Source organism: Juglans regia, chromosome 11, assembly GCF_001411555.2.
Source record: "Juglans regia cultivar Chandler chromosome 11, Walnut 2.0, whole genome shotgun sequence".
In the NCBI taxonomy this organism is placed as follows: Eukaryota; Viridiplantae; Streptophyta; class Magnoliopsida; order Fagales; family Juglandaceae; genus Juglans; species Juglans regia.
In genome coordinates, this window is record NC_049911.1 from 34,797,472 (window position 1) to 34,822,509 (window position 25,038).

At 36.4% G+C, this 25,038-nt stretch overlaps 3 protein-coding genes across 3 annotated transcripts; 1 reads left to right on the top strand and 2 right to left on the bottom strand.

The window, feature by feature from the left end:
- The first annotated feature begins 1,586 nt into the window (after positions 1-1,586).
- Positions 1,587-5,575, top strand: LOC109009557 (probable xyloglucan glycosyltransferase 5). Its single transcript, XM_018990076.2, has 5 exons — positions 1,587-2,786; positions 3,388-3,696; positions 3,795-4,085; positions 4,209-4,322; positions 4,438-5,575. Exons 1-5 carry the CDS (start codon positions 2,064-2,066, stop codon positions 5,080-5,082), a joined length of 2,082 nt encoding a protein of 693 aa, XP_018845621.1. The 5' UTR covers positions 1,587-2,063; the 3' UTR covers positions 5,083-5,575.
- Positions 5,576-8,425: 2,850 nt separating this feature from the next.
- LOC109009556 (probable cyclic nucleotide-gated ion channel 14) lies at positions 8,426-14,381 on the bottom strand. The gene is made up of 7 exons (XM_018990074.2): positions 13,693-14,381; positions 13,030-13,606; positions 12,309-12,521; positions 11,920-12,224; positions 11,222-11,333; positions 10,336-10,572; positions 8,426-9,593 (listed from the first exon to the last, which is right to left on the bottom strand). Exons 1-7 carry the CDS (start codon positions 13,710-13,712, stop codon positions 8,859-8,861), a joined length of 2,199 nt encoding a protein of 732 aa, XP_018845619.1. The 5' UTR covers positions 13,713-14,381; the 3' UTR covers positions 8,426-8,858.
- A 2,557-nt stretch (positions 14,382-16,938) lies between these two features.
- On the bottom strand, positions 16,939-22,347 carry LOC109009558 (serine/arginine-rich splicing factor RSZ22-like). The gene is made up of 6 exons (XM_018990077.2): positions 22,259-22,347; positions 21,675-21,777; positions 20,552-20,640; positions 19,503-19,731; positions 19,190-19,309; positions 16,939-18,707 (listed from the first exon to the last, which is right to left on the bottom strand). The coding sequence occupies exons 2-6, from the start codon at positions 21,761-21,763 to the stop codon at positions 18,671-18,673; spliced, it is 564 nt and encodes a 187-aa protein (XP_018845622.1). The 5' UTR covers positions 21,764-21,777; positions 22,259-22,347; the 3' UTR covers positions 16,939-18,670.
- Between the last annotated feature and the right edge of the window lie 2,691 nt (positions 22,348-25,038).

A 25,038-nucleotide genomic window follows, 5' to 3' on the forward strand; every position in this document is an offset into this window, starting at 1 on the left:
ATTTTGCTTCTATCTAAGAAAGCACAAATTATATCCACACAACTGTAAGTGTCTAATTAAGATACTAGTTAGGACAAATAATTTTGGAGTTTTACTATTCATCATCCTCACACATCACATTTTTTTATTTTTTTATTAAATTTTTTTTTTTGGTTTTATTATTTTTAAACATATTAAATTCTTTTATTTATCATCAATATATCACTCATTTGGTAAGATTTAAAAAAAAAAAAATGTGTGATACTGTGTGGGAACGATGAATAGAATTTTTTATAACTTTGGGTATCCTTTTTACTTTTCTTTTTCTTTAGTACTTATCTTAACCCTATAAGGAAGAGCTACTTAATCCAGCAAAAAATAATCTCTTCCAAAAGTAGTAAATTGTTGTTATGAGAGGAAACTTCACATTTAAATGGATTATACTATTGATAAAAGAAAATTATTAATTGTACTTATAAAAAATTACTTCTTCATGTATTAGTTATATATAGATACGATGAAAATTTGAAAATTTAAATTTTAAATTTTAAAAGAAAATTGATAAAATAAGTATTGTAAGTATATATAACACTAAAAATCGAATATTGATGGATGTAATTTAAACTTAAAATAACGAGTAGTCACTTTTATGCCCCTCTCTCCGCCTTCGATCCCAAAAAAGGAATCAAAGAAAAAAAAAAGAATGTTGCCAGGTATCTAAACAAACACATTAAGAATGATTAATTACTGATGCATGGGATCATACAGGTATATATTGTATAATATATCTATACCATTGAAGGCATGCAACGTGATTGATTAGAACAATTCATTTGCATTCTATCGTTTCTCTTGTCTTACAATTTATCTCCTCGAAAGGTTCCCTGTATTACAATATGTGATGGGCAAGACTGTCACGTTTCTGCATTTATTTTCCCAAATGTATTTGTATTTCAAATTACTAATTTCCTAACCAATTTTGCGTATTATCGACAAAATCGAGTTAAGGTGGTTTTTTACCTAATCGACAAAATCGGAAATAAAAAGCATTAATACCCTCAGTGGAAATACTTTTCTCCGACACAATAGGTTTACGAGAATTTGGACCCTTAACTGAAGCCACCCTCTCTTTTTATACATAAACTAACTCAAAATTACAATTATGTCCAATGCTCTGTGCGCTCCCGACAGCGTGGAAGCGCAGAGAATATTCCCTTCACTATGCATACAAACTTACATGTCTCTGTCAAAAAATAAAAATAAAAATATTCCTTTTTTACTGCTATTATTCCTACACGAAATGAGGGTGACTTCAAAAGGAAAATAATAAGAATATAATGCGATTAAGGTTTATTATTAAAAATAAATGGCCATATTAAATAATCTTTTTTTTTTATTTGGCTGCACGTTTTTCCATTCCAAGCAGACACTCGGGTCAACACGACGACACCTGAAAGCCTGAAACACGAGAACATGTTTTTTCCCTTGAGAATCGAAAGCGTGTTCCATTGTCAACTTAAGTCAGCAACTAGTCTTCATTCACTGAATCACTATCACCTTGACCTTGCTTGTTTAGAGTGAACTTTTTACTTGATGCCATTGTAAATGCAGATTTCTAACCAGCTCAGAAAATATACACCAAGCAACAGTTAAACTTTTTGGGAGGAGTTTAATTCGGCTGGCTTTGCTTGTCTGGCTTGCTTGATAAATACCGCCCCACATGGTTTTAGGTTATCACAGCTGCGGATACTTGCCCTCATAATGTGGCTTTCCCGTGTTTAAGAGTGAGTGTCCCTGAGACTTTGAGAGAGTTCAACGAAGCTATTAACCACCCCCCTTCCCTTTCTCGCTTGTTGGTTTTTCTTTCTTGTCCGTGCCACATTGTTGGTGGAATGGACAAACTGGGGAAGTGAATTCCTGTAGTTTTTCTTAGTTTTCTTGGTTGGTTCTGAAATGGGTTTTGCTCGGTTCTCAATTTCGAGATCTGAGATATGAGGGTTTCTTGAAAAATTTTGTGGTTTCCTGTTATTGGGTTTGCATTTTTCTCAGTTTTTGAGGTTCAAAAACCACCTTGAATAGAGGGAATGGCTCCAAGACTGGACTTCTCTAACTGGTGGGCAAAAGATACCCGCAAGGGAACTCCGGTCGTAGTCACAATGGAGAACCCCAACTTCTCGGTTGTGGAGATTGATGGCCCCGACGCTGCGTTCCGGCCCTTGGAGAAAAGCCGGGGTAAGAATGCCAAGCAGGTCACGTGGGTCTTGCTTCTCAAGGCCAACCGTGCTGTCGGTTGCGTCGCTTGGCTCGCCACGGCCCTCTGGGCATTGCTCGGAGCCATCAAGAAGAGACTGATCCATAGGCAAGGAGTAACCATGGCGAGTGAGAAGCTGGGAAAGGGGAAACTGCTTTTCAGAATCATAAGAGCGTTCTTAGTCACTGCCTTGGCCATCCTGGCCTTTGAGATGGTTGCCTATTTGCAAGGGTGGCATTATTTTAAGAATCCCAGTTTGCACATCCCGCAGACTTCTGATTTGCAAGGCTTCTTTCACGTGGCTTATGTTGCTTGGTTGACATTCCGGGCCGATTACATTGCGCCTCCAATTCAAGCACTCTCTAAATTCTGTGTTGTTCTGTTCCTTATCCAATCTGCGGACCGTATGATACTTTGCTTAGGTTGCTTGTGGATAAAATACAAGAAGATCAAGCCGACGATTGAGGGTGATCCCTTCAAACCAGATGATGTGGAGGGATCGGGCTATGAGCATCCCATGGTTCTTGTTCAAATTCCAATGTGTAATGAGAGGGAGGTCAGACACCAGTTTTCACACTTTACTTTCTTTTATTTTTTCGTTTTCGTATAGTTATTTAAACTGGTTTTGTGTGGCTTCAATCTAGTTGAAGTTCTGAATTTGGGACTTGTATTTTGTTGTGTAGGGATTAGATTCTACTCAGGAATAGATCCCAAAAATTTGGGACGCCAATATGACATTACCGAATTGGAAAGCTATAAGCATTATTGAGAAAAAAGAATAAAAAAAGGAAAATTTTTCTTTATTGATTTATATAAAATTAAAGGATTCGTACTGTTCAGGAGTAATTTGCATGGTTAAGTAATGTTGAAAGTGTCGTATTATAAATCAGATATACATACTTTACCCCCCTCCCCTCCCAAAAAAAGACACCAGATTTAAATCAGCTCTACAGAAGAAGAATTACAATAATTGTCACTATGCTCAGATCTGTTGTTTCTGTCAGTGGAATTGAAGTTACGCTCATCGACATGTGTCTGATGAGGACATCTAAAAGTGGTTCAAATCAGTATAAATAATTAAATACGATCAATCTGTAAATTATTTTGGTGGACTTTTTCTTGATGTTGATAAGGTTTTCTGCACTGGCCCCATGCAGGTATATGAGCAATCTATCTCCGCTGTGTGCCAACTTGATTGGCCAAAGGACCGTTTACTGATTCAAGTTCTTGATGATTCCGATGATGAGAGTATTCAATTCTTAATTAAGGCAGAGGTTGCTAAGTGGAGCCAAAAGGGCATTAACATAATCTATCGGCATCGCTTGGTTAGAACTGGTTACAAAGCGGGGAATCTCAAGTCTGCAATGAGCTGTGATTATGTTAAGATTTATGAGTTTGTTGCGATTTTTGATGCAGATTTCCAACCTAATCCTGACTTTCTAAAGCAAACTGTGCCCCATTTCAAGGTGGGAAAAGAAATATAGACTCTTAGCAAAATTCTTAGTTAAAAGTACTTTCAGCAACTTAATACACGTCTTTCTTAAATTCTTACCTTGTGCTACAGGACAATCCTGAACTAGGTTTAGTTCAGGCTAGATGGGCTTTTGTGAACAAGGATGAAAACTTGTTGACTCGTCTCCAAAACATTAATCTGTGTTTCCACTTTGAGGTGGAACAGCAAGTTAATGGGGTGTTCATTAATTTCTTTGGCTTCAATGGAACTGCCGGTGTTTGGAGAATTAAAGCCTTGGAGGAGTCTGGAGGCTGGCTTGAAAGGACAACTGTAGAGGATATGGACATAGCCGTCCGAGCCCATCTCAATGGTTGGAAGTTCATCTTCCTTGATGACGTAAAGGTAATAGTACATGTCACATGATGAGTTTAGATTTAATTGAAGAGGTACATGAGTTGGCACTCCCCTTTTTATCCTGATAATTGTCGAACCTTGTTTCAAGCTTAGATGTATGTACATTTTCAGGTCCTTTGTGAAGTTCCAGAGTCATATGAAGCTTACAGGAAGCAGCAGCATCGCTGGCATTCTGGTCCAATGCAACTTTTTAGATTGTGTCTTCCTGCAATTATAACAGCTAAGGTACCTCTGATACTCAACCTCAATTAATTCTCTCTTACCAATGACTTGTAATATAGAAGACCCAGACCCACAACTATGATTTGAACTAAGAGGCTCAAACTCTTTGATACTGCAGATATCAGCATGTAAGAAAGCAAACTTGGTACTGTTGTTCTTTCTGTTGAGGAAACTTATCCTTCCCTTCTACTCCTTCACATTGTTCTGCGTAATTCTTCCTCTAACCATGTTTGTCCCCGAGGCTGAGCTCCCTGTATGGGTCATTTGTTATGTGCCTGTTTTTATGTCCCTCCTCAACATTCTTCCAGCCCCCAAATCCTTCCCCTTCATTGTTCCTTACCTCCTATTTGAGAATACCATGTCTGTTACAAAATTCAACGCAATGGTATCTGGATTGTTCCAGTTGGGTAGCTCTTACGAGTGGATTGTCACCAAGAAGGCTGGCAGATCATCAGAATCCGATTTACTGGCTGCTGCTGAAAGGGAGTCTAAAACAATGAACCAACCACAAATCTACCGAGGAGCATCTGAGAGTGAGCTTTCTGAATTGAACCAAATTAAGGAACAGAAAGAAGCAGCCCGAGTTCCTGTTAAGAAAATCAATAAAATATATAGGAAGGAGCTTGCTCTGGCATTCCTTTTGCTCACGGCTTCTGTCAGGAGCCTGTTATCTGCACAAGGAGTCCACTTCTACTTCCTGCTTTTCCAAGGGGTGACCTTCCTTCTTGTGGGTCTTGATCTAATTGGGGAGCAGATGAGCTAATAACAAAGGGGGTCAAGAGAAAGGAGAAGGAGAAAAAAACAAAGCCACTCTTCTGCTTATATTCAGTGATGTTCATCTCAACAGCAGTGATCTATGTGGGCAGTGCTTGGGAGGGTTCAATTCTTTTTGCCTGGGAGGTTGCAGTAAAGGGGTAACCCTCCAATTCAATAAATGAATTTATTGTGTTCCTCATTTGATTTAAGTATCTTATAGGATTTCTCGGTTTACTATCACTCTCCAAATGACATTCACACCTTGCAATTTTTTCATTTCCATAGGACATTGGTCATATTGTAATTCTCCGTAGGCATTGTATTATCGTTTGCTATTAGGTAGAAATAGAATACTCTATGTTCTTTAATTGTACTACAGTTTACATCAACTCTTGCTTGTGCGTGATTTGGCATCTCCTGTTCAAGCCATACTGTATTTGCATTCTGCAGAATGCAAGAGGCTGAATAGATTAAGGATGATGAGATTGCTTTCTGCTTTATACTTCATAGATTCTTTGTTAGTGAGCGAGACATGTAAAACATGTTTCTGTACAAGTATTCTGGTATATTTAAATGGAACAAATAATATCTCCCTCTCTCTCTCTCTCTCTCTCTCTCTCTCTCAACATATGCACACAAGCAGTGGAACTCAACTGCTTTTGGCCTTTTTATCTGTTTTGTTTCTTTTGCAATTTTCTTATGTGTCAGTGTGAATGCGCGCACGTGTGCCGGGTTATAGCTGCAATCTAGATGAATAAAGTGTCGGCAGGCTAAGCGGGTGGTAACAATAGTTTGTAGGGGTGGCTGAGGTTTATGGGTCCTACATTTCACACTTCTTCAATTAAAGGGTTCACATAATTGAGGCACAGGATCTTTTGTAGGGCATATGCGGATTCTGGCTTTTTAGATTTTGCTTATGGTTGGCAATATAATCAAAGTACATATTTACCCATCAATCTCTAAGGTCCACTCTATTTCGGCATGGACATTGGACAGGCAATCAGCAAGATCTTAGATTTGACAAGCCAACTGCTCTCCCCCTTAGCATCTCAAATTCAATTGGGATATACATTTTTTTTTACAAAACTGCTAGGTACAACCGGCACGTACAAACGTGGGGTAACCGGCTAGCTTACGTGGAAGTGAAAAAACTAAAAAAGTAAAATTGAACTTAAAAAGTAAAGAAAGAAAAAAATGAGAAGTCAAAAAGCTGAGTTTTTCTTCTTCAAGCGCTAGCAAACCAGAGCAAGAGGGTATTCCCCCACATAGCAGCTTTTTCTTAAGGCTTACGTGAGAGTGGATCAAAAGGGGCCTTTCTTTTCTTCTTTGATAGCTGGTCATTGGACGATTCATCATATTTTTCCCATCTCTTAACAACAGCATAAAGTGAGGCCTTTGGGCGGATTTGGCTCAAGATGGAACAGGAGAATGGTTGAGGGAGCTGCCTATTAAAACAAATGAACTTGGTACGTTGAAGCATTTCTCCACCAAGAAAAAAAAAAATCATCCTTTAGATTTCATCATTAACATATTTTTTTTCAAACCCATTTCTTAATTTTTTTTTTCCAAACCCATATCTAGATTTTTGCCAAACCCATTTCCTAGGTTTTTCTTGAACTCATTTTCAACGTATTTCTATTGTTTTTTTTTTTTTTTATCTTTCCAGATAAATCACTGTTCGTTGATGATGGCCGGCTGCGAGTGCTCCCAAACCCAAAATGGTTGCTGCAGAACAGAGTTGTATCATGTATTTTTGGAAAAATCCACTCCAGTCAGCCATATAATGCAAGCAAAAAATTTGTAAAAAATACCCATTAGAATCAAAATCCACTGACTGTGTAGAAGACGAAAACTGGATTGTGGCTTCGTGGGGCGGTAACTTCGTGGAGAAGACGATGGAGCTTTGTGGGGATGTAGAAGACGAAGACGAAGACAATGAAAATAGTAATTTTCGTGAGGATGGGGGCAAAATGGCAAAGGTGGCCACCAGAGCCCCTTCTGTCTTCGAGGGAACAGAAACGGTGTCGTTGTACTTGCCACGTCAGATGCGATGCCGCGGGGGTTCCCCAGGGCGGTTGCAAGTAGCATTTTTCTTTTTTTTAAATGTGTAATGTCACGTTTAGTCGTGAAGTGCGTAAGTACTGCGTAATTATTTTGAAAAAGAGCGAAATTCACTTTTAGATAATTAATTTTTTTTCATATGGATCTCGTATTTACTCACTTTTATCAAATGGATTGCATAGTACTTGTACATTCTACGATTATAAATATTATTTCTCTTTTTTAATATACATATATAAATTTGAAGAAAAAAAGGAAAAAAAAAAAAGGACGAGACCCCATATTTTATTAATGACCCCCACTTTGATATACCTAAGCTGGCAAGTTTGATGCTAGTGGTTTAGGTTTAAGGTATTCAGGTGGTTGAGAAATCCAGCGTCAATGTGTAATTGGCCTTGCCTGGATGGCTTTTCACCCTTCACTCAATTAATTGTATAGAGCATGTAATTTTATCAACCTCTCAAATATATGGAATTGCATTTTGGATGGATGCAATGTATCAAGATATGATGTTGAAAGGGATACATCATTTTACAATTAACGTACCTTCGGGCCTTATACGACTCAGCACAAAAGATTAGCCTGACTTAACAAGGAACTAAGCCCAAAAGATGTTGTATAATCTGAGCTCGGGGTCCAGGCTGAAGGTCAGGTTTTTCTGGGCTCAACGATGAAACGTAGGGCTGAGACTGAGGTCGTTTAAATATAGAAATAATTTCATCTCATCTCATCTTAATATTATAATTTTTTTAAATTTTTACATAAAATATAATAAATAATTCAACTTTTTAAAATTTTAAAAAATAATAATATTTTATTTAACTTTTAATATAAAATCTTCTCATTTTTTCTCGCTTTCCAAACGGGCTGAGTCGGACGCCAGCCTAGCCCAGCCTGCCTGATTTTGTATATAGTTAATACGAAGATGTTTTTTTTTTTTTTTTCCGTCTCTCTTTCTTTTGAGCAATAAAAAAATTTGTATTCCGCGTATAAGCAGCAAAAGATACCAGAAATACAACACAAGTGAGATCTAAAATGTAAAAGTCGTTGTATTCCGCGTTTTACAGGAGGTCTATATGTGAAGGAAAATTTTAGGCCATAGTGAAATGAGATGAGATTATTTTTTATGAAAGTTGGAAGTGAATAAAATAATATTAAAATATTATTTTTTAATATTATTATTATTTTAAAATTTAAAAAAATTGAGTTGTTTATTATATTTTGTGTAAAAATTTAAAAAAATTATAATAATAAAATGAAATGAAACCGTTTCCGTATCCAAACGGGACCTTAATTATCGTGTATAGAAATGCAGAGCTTTCATATCTATAGTGACTAGTGAGCCAACAACTCAGTTTTGCACCACAAATTGATGCCCTTTTGCAGTAAAGTTTGCTTGAACTGTGGCAACATTCTACTTTCAGCAAGACATGCTAAATATAAGTACAGACTATGAATATCATACAATTTAGAAACAGCTTTTGAAGGGCAATGACCAATTTACCTTACAAGGATGTATGCAACCGTACCTGCTGTTACAACCAATGATAACGTATGAAGAATGGATTTTACAGTCCTTCCAATGATGTTTTTGAAGCCTCGCCATCTTTTCCATCCCTATCTATGATACTTAATTGTCTGTCATATAATTTACTTTAGCAGCGTTGAACTTAAATCACCTTCTGGCTCCATCGAGAAGTCTGGTTCTTCAGGCAGTTGAACTTAATCATCTTCTGGCTCCATCGAGAAGTCAGGTTCTTCAGGCTTTTGCAATTTAGGCATTTGAACATCCTTGATTTTCTGAGCTCCTCTTCGCGTGTTTGCAGCAAACCTGGAAGCTAGTATCGTGACACCTAGGTTCTGTTTCGCCTGTGAATTATATGAAGGTACAGTTGAATGCTCTTCCTCATCTTGTTCGTTTTCACTGGCTACTTGCTCGTCAACACTATATGAGAATGACTCTCTCATGCTAAGGTTCTTTACCAGCAACCTCTTCTTGAATCGACGCCAAGCAACTTGAATGAAGCAGGCAGCCCATGTCCTCCAGTGATAAGAGTAAAAGCGGAAAGTGTGCTGTAGCTTCTTACTATGGAGACGTCTAAACTGATTGGCAACAAATTTGAGATCTTCTGCTCGCAGTGCAAAGGCTTCCACTTCACCCAGGGATCTAACTGTTCTTGTAGAAGAAGGCAAGTTGAGAGTAGATTTTGGAAGCAATGCCCAAGCAAGCAACTCTTCCCCACAAAAGTCTCCCGGGCTCAAGGTAATTGAATTGAAGAAACCCGTCCTGCCTCCATTTGTCGTTGAGCTCTCAAGCCTCCCTCGGATGATAAAAAGCATTTCTGTCACAGGGTCACCTTCACGAACAATGTAGGTTCCCTCAGTGCTTAAGGAAGACACCAAGCGTTCACAGATGGCATCAAGTAGCTGATTGTCCATCTGTGAGAAAAAAGGTACCTGCAATTGGGGAAAAGGTACTGGTTTAGCTACTAGTGGAGTAAGAAAAATGAAGATCACTGCAACTAGACCTATGGCTTTCAATATTGGGAATGAGAAGAATTAACTGTCTTTGCAAGACATTTTCAGTAATCACCAATCAACATTGACCACTTAGTTCGCATTCTGCTATATAGTAGCGCTGTAATACCCAGGCCCTCTTTAAAAACACACTTTGCACAAGAAATAGGCAGTCTACTATCACCTCCCGAAGGGTGGGGAGAAAAGTAACAATCTGGATAGGACACAAAGTTATAAGCTGCATAAGACTTACCAGCGCCTGCATTTAAATCTACCAGCAGGATCATAAGGTTCGGACACACACTATTTGCATTGAGCAACAGCCTAATGGGTTATTTTGGAGGGCAGGCAAAGATACGCCAATAATGCAGGAGAATAAGGCAACATATCAGCAAGAAAAAAACAGGCATGCATAACTAGACCAACTGCACAAGCAAATAACTCTTGCCAATTCTTTTAAGAGTGATGTAAGTTTGTATTAACACTAGCTCATTTGAACAATTAATTGTCTAGAAAAAACCAAGTACAGCAGGTAGAGGATAAGAGCTCATAATTAGGAATAAAAACTAGGTTTAACAGCATTGTGTGTGATATATATTATCAAAGATGGAACATGTCCTGACAAAATCATGGTCCGGTGCAGACTTTAGCATGAATAAAATGATCCAGAAAGAGAACTTACACGTAGAAGAAGGTCCAAGCATAGGTGGCGTTGGATATCTCGACGTAGATCTGTAGGCAAGGCACTTAAGATCGACTCTTCATCCACCCCTCGAGTAGCAAGCCACTTATACTGAATAAATCGTCGGACGCGTTCTTGAAGGCCTCGAGGAAGTTGACGATGTCTCATCCACTCCTCAGTGTCTCGTCGCTTGAGCCTCCATTCCTCCAATCTCACGGTGATGGATTGCAGATAGGTCTACACAAAATAGAATGTCTGGAAGATGGTATCGGGACATAGTTTTCCCTATGCATAACAAGTTAACAACTAACATCTACATGGATTGATGCCAATATAGTGCAACACAAGAGACCTACTGACTGTCACTTTATTAAATATGGTTTTAATAAGTGAGATGTTCAAGACTAGTAAGAAAATGGTGTTCTAACACCTACATACTATACAGCAGATAGAAGAGTAATGAATTCCGACTTCTATAGTTCAAGACATCTCCTAGAATCAATTATAACACAAATGCTGAAAAAAATCGTACTAATATATACCTGTCCATGACATTAAAAAGAGTTTAAAAACCTTAGTGATTTTAGAGATATATTTAGTTCTATATCCTGTCAAAGATACCAAGAAAGAAGTTTTCATACTCTTCAGCTACTTATTTAAGCTGAAGAGATAAGAAAGTAAAGGTTCTGAAACTTCAACGGTCAATCAGAATGAAAAATAGAGGCCTTAAGAAAAAAAAAAAAATGTTTTCGCTGGGTCTAGTTAATCATTTCCAAGTATCAACCCACTAGAACAACAATTAATTGCTTCATGGAAGATATTGAGTTAGGATAATAAATATAGCCTGTTGTGAGGATAAATGCAGTAATTAATGGTGGAGGAGTACCTGCATGTTTCCAATCAAATGCGCAAACAAAACCAGACCCAATATTGCAATGAGGATGGCAAATGATGTTTCCCCAATAAATGTGCTTGTGCTTAAATTCTGGCCATAGGAACTGAAAAAAAGAAAAAAGCAAAAGAGATGAATCATAATTCTGAATGAGCGAGCCATTTAAATTATTTTTCTGGTTTTGAAGCCTATAATTTAATTTTAGACGTGTACAGAAGTTCAGAATCAGGCATTCATCTCCATTAAATAATCTCCATTAAATATATCTAGTGCTGTCCGTATTAAGAACAGCATTATTGTTTAATGATTTCCTTTTGTTCTGGGAGGTCTTCTGAGAGCCAATTAGTCTTTTAGGAAAGCTAAAGTCCGGCTGTAGAAATCAGTTTTTCATACCTCTGATACAATAAGTTCAGGATGTTGTAACAAATGAAATTTATATCGTCTGTGGCTATATTTTGATTTTTGTATGTAGGAGACTGGACGTGAGATGCAGTCATGAAATTTCATGAGTATTGTATACACAATCAGATAGATTAGGCCCTTCACTTAAATGTATGTAATCATAAACATCAACTTCAACAGACTACACAGATAATTAGAAGACACACGTGTATCATCATATCCTTTAAATAGGAAATAAACATAGTGATGATTGGTGAATATGATTCACATAGCATGTTTGCGAATCATACCTCAAGTTCTGTAAGCCAAACCATAGGCAATAAAGATACTTCTCAATAAACTTTGAGGAGATGACATTATTTGTCACAGCTTTTTCAAATATGCCAAAATTGAAATCGCTACTGCTGTTGTTTGGATTGCAGCCACTAAACACAGCAGTAGTGTTTGCCCATTTCCTGAACTCGGTTGTGTTCCAACTTGTACAAGCCAAGTAACTAAGGTCACATCCGACAGGGCTATCTTCCTTTTTGCATTCTGATTTCCAGCATGTTGCTTGTCGTTCAATGGACAACAAATACCATGATGCCCCTATGACCTGCAAAAATAGAAAGTCAAACTACTGCATAATACTCTAAAAAGAAATAAGACGCTAGATAATTAAGTGAAGAAAGTTGCATACATGACTGGCTAACATGTATAGGACGAGATTATATGCAGCCCCGGCCCAAGCAGTTTGTGTGACTACACCGGTGGCTTTAATAATTTGAGAACTTAATGGGAAAATGAGATATAGTCTGGGAATATATTGAAGCAGAACAATCAGTACAAGGGCATTGTCAGTATGATCAGCTTGGGAACTTTTAAGTGCTGGTAGAATAAACCATATCACGATCTGCCAAAAAATATAAAACACAAGCTGATGTTATTTCGCTTCAGATTCAAATCAGAAAGATGTGAAGGAATTAAGAATATCACTATGATGTGAAGGAATTTAGTCCTTTATAGACTTGTGTGGTGTGTAAACTGTATAGGACTAAAGTTTACACTATCCATTAACAATAAGAGCAAGTTCGCTGTAAAATCATTAGCCCTCCCTCCTCACTTCTCTTATTCTAAAATAGGCTCCAATTCATTGTTGAAGGCATGCCTTGAAAATAGAAGAAAACTCTAACAACCACTTCAACCCCAATCATCTACATAATAGTAACAATTTTTTTTTTATATTAGTAGAGTAGAAAGTAAACAAAATTCACCAGTACAGTCTCATTTACTACAGGTCAGTAATCAGACTAAATCAAACTCGATAAACAATAGATTGGTTTTTCATTTATGATTATTGAGCCACCACAGAACCAAAGAATCAATTGCACATGAATCAGACTCAAACTAATTTGCAGTACCTGAGGAAGAGGCAGTGCAGCCATGAGATCTATGAGGAATTCTGATCTTAAATACCACCTTGCAATCATCTTTGGATCCATGACAAGTTCACCCCTCCCAAAAACTCTTGAACTCGGCGATACATAAGCCGTCCGGAACTTTATAACCATATGCAACATATAAAATATGTCTGCAACAGTCCGAAAACAGGTTATCACAATTCCCAGATTCAAATCAGTTGCCATACACGACGAATTATCATTGTTCACCACCACCACTGGAACGTAGAAAAAAAGTGGATCAACAAAGAGGGCCACCAAGCAAAAGAATAAGAAAACCCTGTTCCATTGAAGGATAATATCACTTCCAGGATCGAGAATTCGTTTCTGCCATAGCTTATGATTCTCTGGGAAAACCTTTAACCTCCCAAACGTGGAAGTTGTACTAGTACTCTGGTTTCTATCACCAGTACCACTCCCTTCTAGTTTAATCAGAGGCGCCGTTGCCTTGTACAGTGACAAGGGCCTTTCCACGTTTTTCTGGGTGTCATTTTTCTCCCAGGAAGGTCGGAAACTTTGATTTTCATCATTATAAAACCTATGAATTTAAAATCTCACTGATCAAATCACAACAAAAGTTGAAAATCGGAAGGAGAACAAATAGAGGATATGGCAGAGAATTACCTCACTTTCTTCAACTCCATGCTTGTATTTTTGTTTGGTCACATACATAAACTAAAACCAAGAGCATACAGAAGAATATTGCAGGCTTGCAGCAATACTGTGAAGCGAAGGAGACATTGATTGCATGAATTCTCCTCGGACAACATTTTTCCGAGTATCCCAATTTTTTCGGAAAATGAAAAAAAAAAAAAAACTTTATGCTGCTCAGTGAAAGTTGAAATCTCTCTATTTTAACAAACAGATCCTAGTTGAGACTTCAAACAAACAGGCTGAAATGCACCCAAAATCATAAAATCTCTTCCAAAATGTAAATTAAATTCAATGGAACTTTTTTTTGGAGAGAGAATGGGTAGCGCCTGGCTTTGTTGTTTGTTGAAGGCTCAAACTGGGTGTCAACATTAAACATGGTTATTACATGCGATTCGGTGGTTGACTTTTCATTTACTAAAGCCCAAAAAGAAAACTAACAGTAAAAACAGGGGAATGCAGCTCAGACAATCAGTTATTGATGCATATTCAATTAAGATAACGCGGGATTTAGAGAGAGAGAGAGAGGCCGTGGATGGCATGAAATAATGGATACGACTGGGTAAGAGTGTCTCCAATGAAAGACAAAAAGAGAAGAGCAGAAACCATGTAAAAAAAAAAAAATCTTTTAATAACAGATTTTTAGCTTTGCATCAGAAATTCATATGGGATCGATCGATTATTTCTTTCTATTATCCCGGAGATTCGTTATCGAGGCACGACCCCTTATTGCAGAAGAGTCCACTTCACGATTTCAAGGGCCTTGGTCCCACCAAGGCGGAGCTGACAAGTGGCATGGTTCACAGGTTACTGAGTTTTCTAGTGAGTTTGGCCGGAGGATGAGAGAGAATATTCGATTCATTGACCTCAGCATCATCGGTTCCTCTACGAAAAGGTTAAATTTAGATTTTAGCCGATTTTATGGTGTCATGTTCGCCCAATTTTTTCTATTGCCTTGTCGTGTTTTTGGAGGCTACATAATCCGAATAAGAGTAATGTTACCGATCAACCTCTGTTTACGGTTGATTCATTTACGTGTCATAATTTAACCACTTTTTTTTTCTTTTTTAAAAACTTGCTCACTCGTTTCCCCATCTCTCTTTCCCGTTTCTCTCTTTTTAGAGTCCAGATTCGCCGTCGCCACCAATTCGGCCTCCCACCGCAGCCACTGACCACCACCACTAAGCCCGTCCTCCTCCCCCAACCCAAGGCCCGTAGCTCTTCCACACACATGCTCGTAGCCCAACTCCAAGTACCCACGTCGCGACTCACATTCCGCCACCTACAGCTGCGTATCGCCGCCCACGAGCACGCCAGACGTCCACCCCTCAGCCATACCCTCCTTCTCCAGTCCACACCAACTGCCCACATCGACCATTTCTTTCTAGAGAGAGAGACCGAGACGAGAGAGAGAGTCGATGAGAGATGAGAGAGGGACCAAGATGACAGAGAGAGCATGAGGGATATGAGAGAGAGAGAGAGAGTCAAGGAGAGAGAAAGAGCCGGCGAGAGAGAGACGCTGGAGAGATGATGAGAGAGAGAGAGGAATAGAGAGGGGTAGAAGTCGTCTGTGCATTTTGCACCAAAAAAAAAAACAAATGGACCAAAAGTAGCCACGTAATGTTTGCAATGTGTGCACAACTACAGTAGCTGCTCTATAGCAATACTCAAGAAATAAAGATAGAAAAATGCTAGGTAGACCGAACACTTGCACCGATAGGTGCATTTTTATTTTTTATTTTTTTGTTTCAAATGCTAAAAAATGTATTGAATTAATTTTTTTATTTATTTTTTATTTTATTTTCTTAAATATTAAGAAATTTTTCTTAATGTTCTAAAAATAAAAATAAAAATAAAAATAACACCATCGGTCAGCTATAGGTTGACCATCGGCCTTTGTAACATGACCCAGATAGATATAATTTGTCGGAAAATGTTTAGTTTCTTCCTTAGTTTTGTCTCTATATTTGACCGACAATACACTTTAATTTTTTTTTAATGTTTAAAAAAATTATTAGTAGTAAATTTTTATATATATATAAATATATATATATATATATTTATAAAAAATAAGAATGAACTAGCTATCATACTCAGTGGTAAGAGCTAGCGGCCGACTAGCACGATCCTTTCCATAAAAGATATTATTCAAAGGGTCCTGCTAGTCGCCCCCAGCTCTTATCACTACTAGTTCATTCTTATTCTTTTTTAAAATTAAAATTTTAAATTTTTTTTTTTTTTTAAATGCACAAATTTAATGAACTTTTTAAAACATTTAGAAAAAACAAACAAAATACACTAACTAACTTTGAGCGGTATACTTAAGGGGGGATTAACTAACATTTTGCTTATTCAAATTCTATCTAGTTTAACGTAACAATCCGTGAACAAACGTGGATAAATTCGTTCGAGACATAATTTACGGCCACTCAGAAGTTGCACTTCTATTTTCCTTTTCTTTTCTTTCAAGAAATCAATAGAAAATACTGAGTAATAAAATCCACAAATCTATGTAAAAGGAATGATTGTGAGAGGGGGTATAAAGAAATAATGTTTTTGCTTACAAGATTTAATGATATATAAAAGAATAACACGGACAATGTAGAATGTTTTTTTTTTTTTTTTTTTTTAATAATAGACAATGTAGAATGTTGTAAGAACAATAAACTGTATTTATTTCTCTCCAGACTTTATGATAAAATTTGGACAAAAAACTATAAAGATATTACTCGCTCGCATATAAAGGCAATACAACAGTAACTTGATGCGAAGAACAATGAACTGTGGAAGTGAAGTTAAAAATTACGGCAAATATCAGGCAGCCTCTACCTTCGATGGCCAAGGATGCAAGATGGGAATCGATGGCGAGCTATCAGAGAAAAGACTCAAGACTAATACAAGTGAACTTTTTATATGTCGTGATCAGATAATAAAGAAAAGACAATGGATTCTGAGTCAGAGCACTGATATATGGCTTAAACTCGTATTTTCTTAGCAGTACAGAAACATTAATTACATTAGGGAGCCACATTTGACTAAGAGCATTTTGAAGATCAGATCTTATTAAATGGACACTACTCATCGCGCAACATGAACAGACAGTATTAGATGTTGACTTCGCAGATTCTAACACTGCTTCAGTTTGCTCGCAAGAAGTACCGTTCAAATTGAATGCTACAGCATTCCCCGGAAGAGTTTTTACTTTTCTTGACTCGAATGTATCAAAAAAGATACCATTACTCATGCTAAAACAACAATTACTGTTTACAACCACACTCGAGTTGTATCGATTTGGACCAGTTATACAACATTACAAAATGCATAAAAACCAGCACACACACACAGATATCTTACGGACGTAGTACCGCAGAACCGAGTCTTGAAAGAAAGAACATATAGATAGATATATATATATATATATATATATATCTATATAGTCGATGCATGATGAAAAAGATTTGAAAATCCGTGTAAAAGATCCAGTATAAAGCTACTTGGGGCGGTGAATCTCACCCAACATCATCTGGCAGTGTCGGACTTGGAAGACCCAAAAAATAATACCTTCCAACAAACGAGTTCTGACTGCTTTTACTGACATAACTGCATGTTCAGTTCAGCAATTATCCCATTAGTCCAGGAACTTGTTTACTTACGTTGCAGTTGACCGGAAAAATCATTCAGAGTGCCGAGCTTTTTTGAAGAGATTAATCATCAGAAAAAACCAGACCAACTAGGGAAGCCGCTTAAGCACAAAACGCCAAACCAAATCAGATAGCCGCTTCAGCTCTAAAGCCAATAGCCAAAGCATCTCTCTACAATTGGAGTCATTGATCTTCTAGTGAAACCAAAACTTAGCCAGAGGTCGCCAACCCACAGCATGAGAACCACCCATGACCCGGTAGATATAAAGACAAAAAAATACATGAAGGAAATTACAGCTGGCGCATGTAGTCGTATAAACAAATCTTTCAACTACCGTGAATGTCAAAGCCTTTCCCGCACCCAAATAGAGGTAAGAGTAATCTTACTCCATTTGAGCATCAAGGGTAAGATTATTTAGAACTCTAACCACCATTCACAACCCAACCACTGGAGAGATTAAAGATCATCATCGCTACAAAATCAAAATCCTAAAACCAATACCCCTTTAGAAAAAAGCTGAGAAAAAAAAAAAAGACGAAGGCTTTCAATGGATCATACACCCCCAAAGTTTGTGAGAAAATCCAATTTAGAAAACAGAACCCCAAAAAAAATACTTAATTAAGGAGATTCCCCAAAACCCCTCAGCTTCTGTAGAACAGATACATCATACACCCCCAAAGTTTTTGAGAAAATCCAATTTAGAAAACATAACCCCCCAAAAAAAAAAAAAAAAATCTTTATCAAGGAGATTCCCCAAAACCCCTCAACTTCTGTAGAACAGATATGTATACCTGCCAGAAGCGTTGGACGCCGCTCCTCAATCCTTTCATGTTAAAAAAAATGAACGCCACAAGAGAGGGAGGTGCATCACAACTGGAGAGATTCAATCAACTAGAAGCATCTACAGAAGTAGCAGGCTGGGACCCACAACCATTCAAAATTGAAGATCCCAGGGTCAATGAAGAACGAAATCCGGGGAGTGCAGAAGCACACCAACAATGAAGCAGGACCAGATGAGACCTCAAAACCAACAAAAAAAAAAAGCATAGGATTTTAGCAAAGCTCTCAATGAACTGCCCTCAATAAACTCATAATGTTGAGATCTGCTATAATGGAACTACATATTCTGCATAGAGAAAAAAAAAAACCCAGCTCAAAATTAAAGAAAGAAAGGAACTTATCCAAATCCAAGAGTAGAAGCTGAGGGCGTCGCCCATTTTAACAGTCATACTGAAGTCCAAGCACACTAATTAACATTCATTTCCAGTATCTTCCTCTTAACAACGCCAAGAGAGGGAGGCTTCAATACTCAGCTCCTGCTTCGGCGTCGATCCCTAAGACCATTTCTGCATAAAATTAAGCAGAAACATTACCAAAGATAATAAAATTAATAAATGAAGTTAACTCTAATACTGCCAAGACATGCACTTTTGTTTGTGTGGTAATGGTAATTTTGTGAGTGAGTGGTCCAAATATTTGGTAGTTTAATAATCTATAGCTACTAACACGGAGAATCATGTATGGGATGAAGCTAAGCTAATAAGGTCAGGCCTGATGCTCCTGTCCAGCAAACAAATTAAAGACGGTGGAACTGTTACACTTGTGCCCAGGTACAGAAGGCATGTGGGAAAGTATAAGCTCATGTTTTGGCTATTGACAGGAAAAATATGGTAAACAAAAAGGTGTTTAACAGTTATGGATATGCAGACAAAGCACTTGGCTGTTAAACAAAGTCTAGCAACCTTCCTGCAAGAGAGCAGCTTCAAACAACCACCTAAAGAATACAATTTAAAATAAATAAATAAAAAACAGAGCAAAAGAGCCTCACCCATTAGCATATGGCACTTCCTCACGTCCACGCCCACGGTACGGAGGTGACTTGCTGTAGCTGCGCCCACGAGGTGTCAAACTGCGGCGTCTAGGGGATCGTCCACTAGGACTGTAACTCCTGCCACACAGTAAGAGTGTCAAAGGGCATCAGGCTACAAGTAGCACAGTTTTCCAACCTAGATTGGGCATATCCCCCATCTTAAGCTCCCACCCCAGCTCAATATCACATGTATACTAATAAGGCAACAGCAGTATTAGTAAAAACACTCTACTTATCAAAAACATAATAAGACTATCTGACATGAACTTGCCTTCGACCATAACTTGGGCTTCTTCGATATCGAGGGGGGCTGCGACTACGACGCCGTCCCGACCCAACACGCAGACGACACTCACGAGCAAAATGACCAGGCTCACCACACTCATAGCACTTCAAATCAGAACCTCCAGAGCGACCTCGCCCACCTCCACCTCCACCTCCACGACCACCACCCCCACCTCTAGAGTTGTGAGAAAGTTCAACTCTCCAGCCGTTCTTGCCTGTTCATAACAGGAACAAATAGCTAAGGAGAAGGTCTAGAAAATATTCTATGAATAGTAAAAAAATATTTTGAAACAGCTGAAGATAATAGTGAACATTCACGCAGACTTTTGGAAAATTTAAAGTTCAATAAATACAGAATTAATGAACCTCTCCAGAAATAAATTCACAGTATCCAAGTATTAATAAATTATGAGACCACAAATCTAAAGGCTTTGTAGAGAATAAAAAAAATCAGAAATAGAAAGTCTGGAAGTGTATGACAACTTAAAGTGTAGCGAGATGGCTTCCACATAATAAGGCATTCTATAAGGAGCATGGACATTGTACACGAAGGAGTTCTGTTCACGGACTTATACCAGTGGGTAGCCCAAGTGGTAAGGGTGAATTTGTGTGGAAGAACACCATGTCACAGGTTCGATTCCCCCTAAAATCAAACTGCGATTTAAGTGGGAGGCCATGGCGGTGGGTTGTTGTGCTCATCTTCTCATACTAAATATGAGGAATTACAAATTATTTTTGGAAAGGTCTTTCAACCTTCCGGGGCTGGTTAATAATCTTCTATACCAAAAATAATATATTAAATGCACATTTATATTCATTAGTTGGTTAATATCAATATCCATATTGTATCCTAATTTTTTGAGTATCGTTGTATTGCCATATTCACATTACATCACAGTGTCTTGTACTGAAATAAGTGCTCCTTGGAAAGAAGTTTAGTTGTTACATCACATAGTGTCTCGTACTGAAATAAGTTTAGAAACAACTAAAAACTAGATAAGCACCATAAAAACTAGGAAAACCTTCTACACATACCATCTAGCTCACGGATTGCATCCTCTGCATCCCTACGGTCCTCAAAGTCAATAAAAGCATAACCTGGTGGCCTTCGTGCAACCCACACACTGCACAAGGAATAGATAATCTAAGAAAAAAATATAACACGAAATTCCAACTAAATATAACAAAAGTTTCACATGAAATAACACATTCCAAACCATGTATAACCTCCTGTTAGTACAAGGCATGTTTTCCTAATAATAGGGGCAGCTAGTCGAGAGCTAGAAAGTAGGTTTTGCCACCCTTTGAGTTTTTCTAGAACTTCTTTGTGCTAGTACCACTCAAATTGCTTAAAAATGTATACATATGCCTCACCATATCATGATTTTGAGAAAACAAGTCCGAGAAAATGGGGGAAAAGGGGGCTTGGAACCATTAAAACATATACCAAAGATGAAAATAATGACAGGCATAGAAAAGGTTTTTAAACCACATTTCAAGTGGTTCGGCGCAATACCTAATCCTGGAAAAAGAGTGAATCAACCAAAACAAATGCCAATATGTCCAATTCAAAAAATCAGATCAACAAAGATAGTTGATAAAAACATTTTATGTAGATACTCACTCTGTAAGGTAGGGAAACCAATGGTGTAATGATAAGTGTTAAGCATACATAACTTCCATATTAAATTTTCCAAAAGAATATGGTTAGGGATAAATAAATTTCTAATATTCACATTTCAAGCTTATATTTAGAATATATTCTTTCACTGAAACAACCATCTCCTTCCTTGAGACATTGCTAGCACTCCTCACAAGCTTAATAAAAAGCAACGAGATGAAACTACACATTTTAAAAATAAAAAACAATCTTAATATGTGGAAAAAAATTAGCTAACAGAAAAAGAACCTTAATGACTTTGACATAGGCCATATAGTTATGGCCAACAATTAAGCTGGGCCCAACCAAAGGGCAGCTAAATTAACTTACCTACCGATGGCATATGATACTCATGATAGCATTTCAATTTTAAAAACAGGTATGCACAAATAAAAGCTTGCAAAGCAAGATTGAAGAAATGAACTACAAAGGCTGCAATAAACCAAAATTGCTAAGAACTAAGATATATAGATAACAGTTGCTTCAAAATTGTTCTACCTTTCTATAACTCCGAAAACACGAAATTCATCCTCAAGATCCCTCTCACTAACTCGTGGATCCAAGTTTCCCACGTATATGCGAGTCATTTCGCCTACAACAACTGTCAATCATAATGAAAGTGATCTGTCAAATGAATAATGATTCAAGCACACAGTGTTTGAAATAGATGACAATATCCGCCGGTAAAAACTCTAAAACTAACATACAGAAAAAATATCTTCAACATTGGTGACATTCTTCATTATAATACGTTTCCCCCATATTCTTCAAATCACAAAGATTTTCGGTTCGTTGGTTTTGGGGAGAAACACATAAAAGCACATATCTTGAGGTTTTTCAGATGCAGTAATTTTCCCCCGACTCCCCCAGTTTTCAGGGAAAAACTGTTCCAAAGCCTCCAATTAAGAATAATTCTTTCTCGAAATAAAACTTTCTATCGAAACGAACATAAGGAGAAAGAAAGTTAACAAAACGAATACATGCATACAGATCATTAGCAAGAAAAATGAGAGAGGGATCTGAACCGGAAGCAGATAGACAGAAAATATAATAGTTTTACACAGAGAGTGAGAGATCTGAACCTGAAGTAAACACGGAAAATTTGGAAACCCTAGCAGCAGACTTTACAATTACCCCTTTCTCGTCTGCGCTACGCGGCTTGCTATTTGCGCTTTTATAGATGACGATATTAGCAGCCGAGCCCTGTAAACTTTTTAATTTCCGCTTAGGCCCAACATAACAGAAGTTTTGACTTTTATTACCAAACCTGTGATCAACGATACATGACAAACGGCAAGACGTTTCTGAACCGAGGCACCCATCTTCAAAAAGAGCACTGGAGATATTGTCCAATGGACTTTATGCCCCGTTCGTGTTTAAATTCCCTGTACATAATGGGCTTGATGGAATACGGCCAGATATAGGAAATAATAGAACGAAGAATAATGTTATATTCAGTCGTAAAGTGCTAAAGTGTTATACAGTTGTTTTAGAAAAAAATGATATTTATTATTAAAAAATTAATTTCTTTTTATATGAATTTCGTATATATTTATTTTTTTAAAAATAATCATACGATACTTGTATACTTACCACTGTAATTATCATTTTTTTCCCTCTATGCTGGTGTGACATCTTGTGTATATATGAATGGGATGGTAGCGTGGTATAGAATTTTCCTATGTAAGAAATTCATAAGCTAAATTGTGACTTTATTGGTAAGAAAAACTAAGGAGCCATGCGTGGGAGCAAACTAAGGCTTAGTTTGTTTTCACAATTATTCTCATCTCATCTTATTTTATCTCATCTAATTATTATAATTTTTTTAAATTTTCACATAAAATAAAATAAACAATCTAATTTTTATTAAAACAATAATAATATTAAAAAAATATATTCTAATAATATTTTATTCAACTTTTAACTTTTATCTCAACTCATTTAATTTTATCTATGAAAACAAAAGAGGCCTTATTGTTCGTCGCAGTTCAAGAAAAACGAATAAACGAGAAAGAAATTATTCACGCCTTGTGTAAATGTCGATATTTCTCCCCCGTGAGCATTCTAAATGAATTCTTCCTCCTATTTTTTAAAATACACCATCAAAATTCACTTTTTCTATTTTACATATTGACTCTTATAATATACCATACATCAACTCATATATTATTTCTTCATATCATTTTTATATTATTTTTTATTTATTTTAAATATTTTCTCTAACTAATTTACAATATTCTCATATCTTTTAACATTTACAAAATCTCCCCCATCTTCAATATTTTCATCAACTGAAAAGTGATTAATGTACTCTGAAAATAGTTTTAGTAAAAATAACACTTATCGTCTTTTTTTTTTCCTTCACCCGAGTGAAATTTTTCAAGACTTTCTCAGCAACCGAACAAAGCTTGAGTAATACTAGCAAAACAAATATATACCAATTTATTATAATCACATAACCCAGGAAAAAAAAAAAAAAAAGCAAAAAAGAGAGAGAGAAAACACATATTTGATACCCAAATATCGGTAATGAACTTTGCTCTACAGATGCAAAAGCAACACAAACGAAAAGCTTACATTAAACAAACAACAGAGGCTAAATGAAATTATACTAAAGTTCAACAGTGGGGAAATAAGCATTCACACGAAATAATCATTTTTCTTATTAAATTCTAAAGAATGAGAGATAAAAATCCTAATATATTTAAAAATAATTGTATTGGAGATTATGAGGGTGAATAAATCGAACTAGAAAATTGTTCAAATATGTTTTTAAGATAAATTTCCTTTTGATATATATAAGATTGTTTTGATTTTTGTATTTAGGTAATTATCATATGAAAATTTGAAATAAAAGAATTATCTTAGATTTAAAGATGTTTAACTTAAGATATTCTCAAATATTTGCAAGTAACTTGCTACCAAACAAGCTACTACAGTGATGGTAAGGAAAGCCGAAAGATTATTAAAAGGAAAATGCTACAGTAGCCTCTCCTCTCAGTTATACCACAATTATGCATGGATTAATGACAGTGATTATTGTTATACAGATAAGTATACTTTCAGTTATTCATTTTTTAAAAAATATATAAATAATTAAAGAAAAATTATAACCAAGCATCACTTTTCACGACATTTTACGTAACAATATTTTAAAATGAGATGTATTTTTGTAAATTAATTTATAAAAGTAACATCATTTTATAAAAATATCACTATTGTAAAATATATTGTGTGAATGTCATTATTCATAATTTAAATAATATGATATTTTTATAAATAATATGAAAAAAAAATACTTTAGACACAAATAAATTATACAAAAATAAATCTACAAACTGATGAGGCTTGATGCGATACATCAGATTGTAAAATTATTTTTATTATAAATAAAATATAACGGATCTCATGAAACTACATTAGTTTGTGAATTTACTTTTGTGTAATCTATTTAAATATGTAATAGTTCTTACATAAAACTTTTCAAAATATTTAGAAAAATGCTAAGTAATTTCTTTATGCTTATAAATAGTTATGAGTTTTGCTACTCATCATCCCACACACTACACGTCACATTTATTTTTATATTTTATACATCTTAAACTAATTGAATTTTTTTACGCATTATCCATACACCATATATTTGGTAAGAAAAAAAATAAAAAATAAAAAATTCATGTGTGATGTATGATATGTGGTACAAGAATGATGAGTATAATTTTTCAGTAGTCATAATAGGACAGTACCAACATCTGTGCCCATTAGCGGGTGATAGCTAAAGGTGTACAGAATTAGATCCAAACTGGAAAAACTGATCGGACCGACTGAATTTTTTTGACCAAATTGGACCGGACCAAATATT

Coding starts and splice junctions, on each gene's coding strand:
- LOC109009558 (XM_018990077.2), bottom strand. CDS start 21,763: ATGACTCGCATATACGTGGGAAACTTGGATCCACGAGTTAGTGAGAGG. Junction 19,732..20,551: donor TGCAATCCGTGAGCTAGATG/GTATGTGTAGAA, acceptor TGTTATGAACAG/GCAAGAACGGCTGGAGAGTT. Junction 19,310..19,502: donor AGCCCAAGTTATGGTCGAAG/GCAAGTTCATGT, acceptor ACTGTGTGGCAG/GAGTTACAGTCCTAGTGGAC.
- LOC109009556 (XM_018990074.2), bottom strand. CDS start 13,712: ATGGAGTTGAAGAAAGTGAG. Junction 12,522..13,029: donor CTGCACTGCCTCTTCCTCAG/GTACTGCAAATT, acceptor ATTTTTTGGCAG/ATCGTGATATGGTTTATTCT. Junction 11,334..11,919: donor TTTGGCTTACAGAACTTGAG/GTATGATTCGCA, acceptor TCTTTTTTTCAG/TTCCTATGGCCAGAATTTAA.
- LOC109009557 (XM_018990076.2), top strand. CDS start 2,064: ATGGCTCCAAGACTGGACTTCTCTAACTGGTGGGCAAAAGATACCCGC. Junction 3,697..3,794: donor AAACTGTGCCCCATTTCAAG/GTGGGAAAAGAA, acceptor CTTGTGCTACAG/GACAATCCTGAACTAGGTTT. Junction 4,323..4,437: donor CTGCAATTATAACAGCTAAG/GTACCTCTGATA, acceptor TTGATACTGCAG/ATATCAGCATGTAAGAAAGC.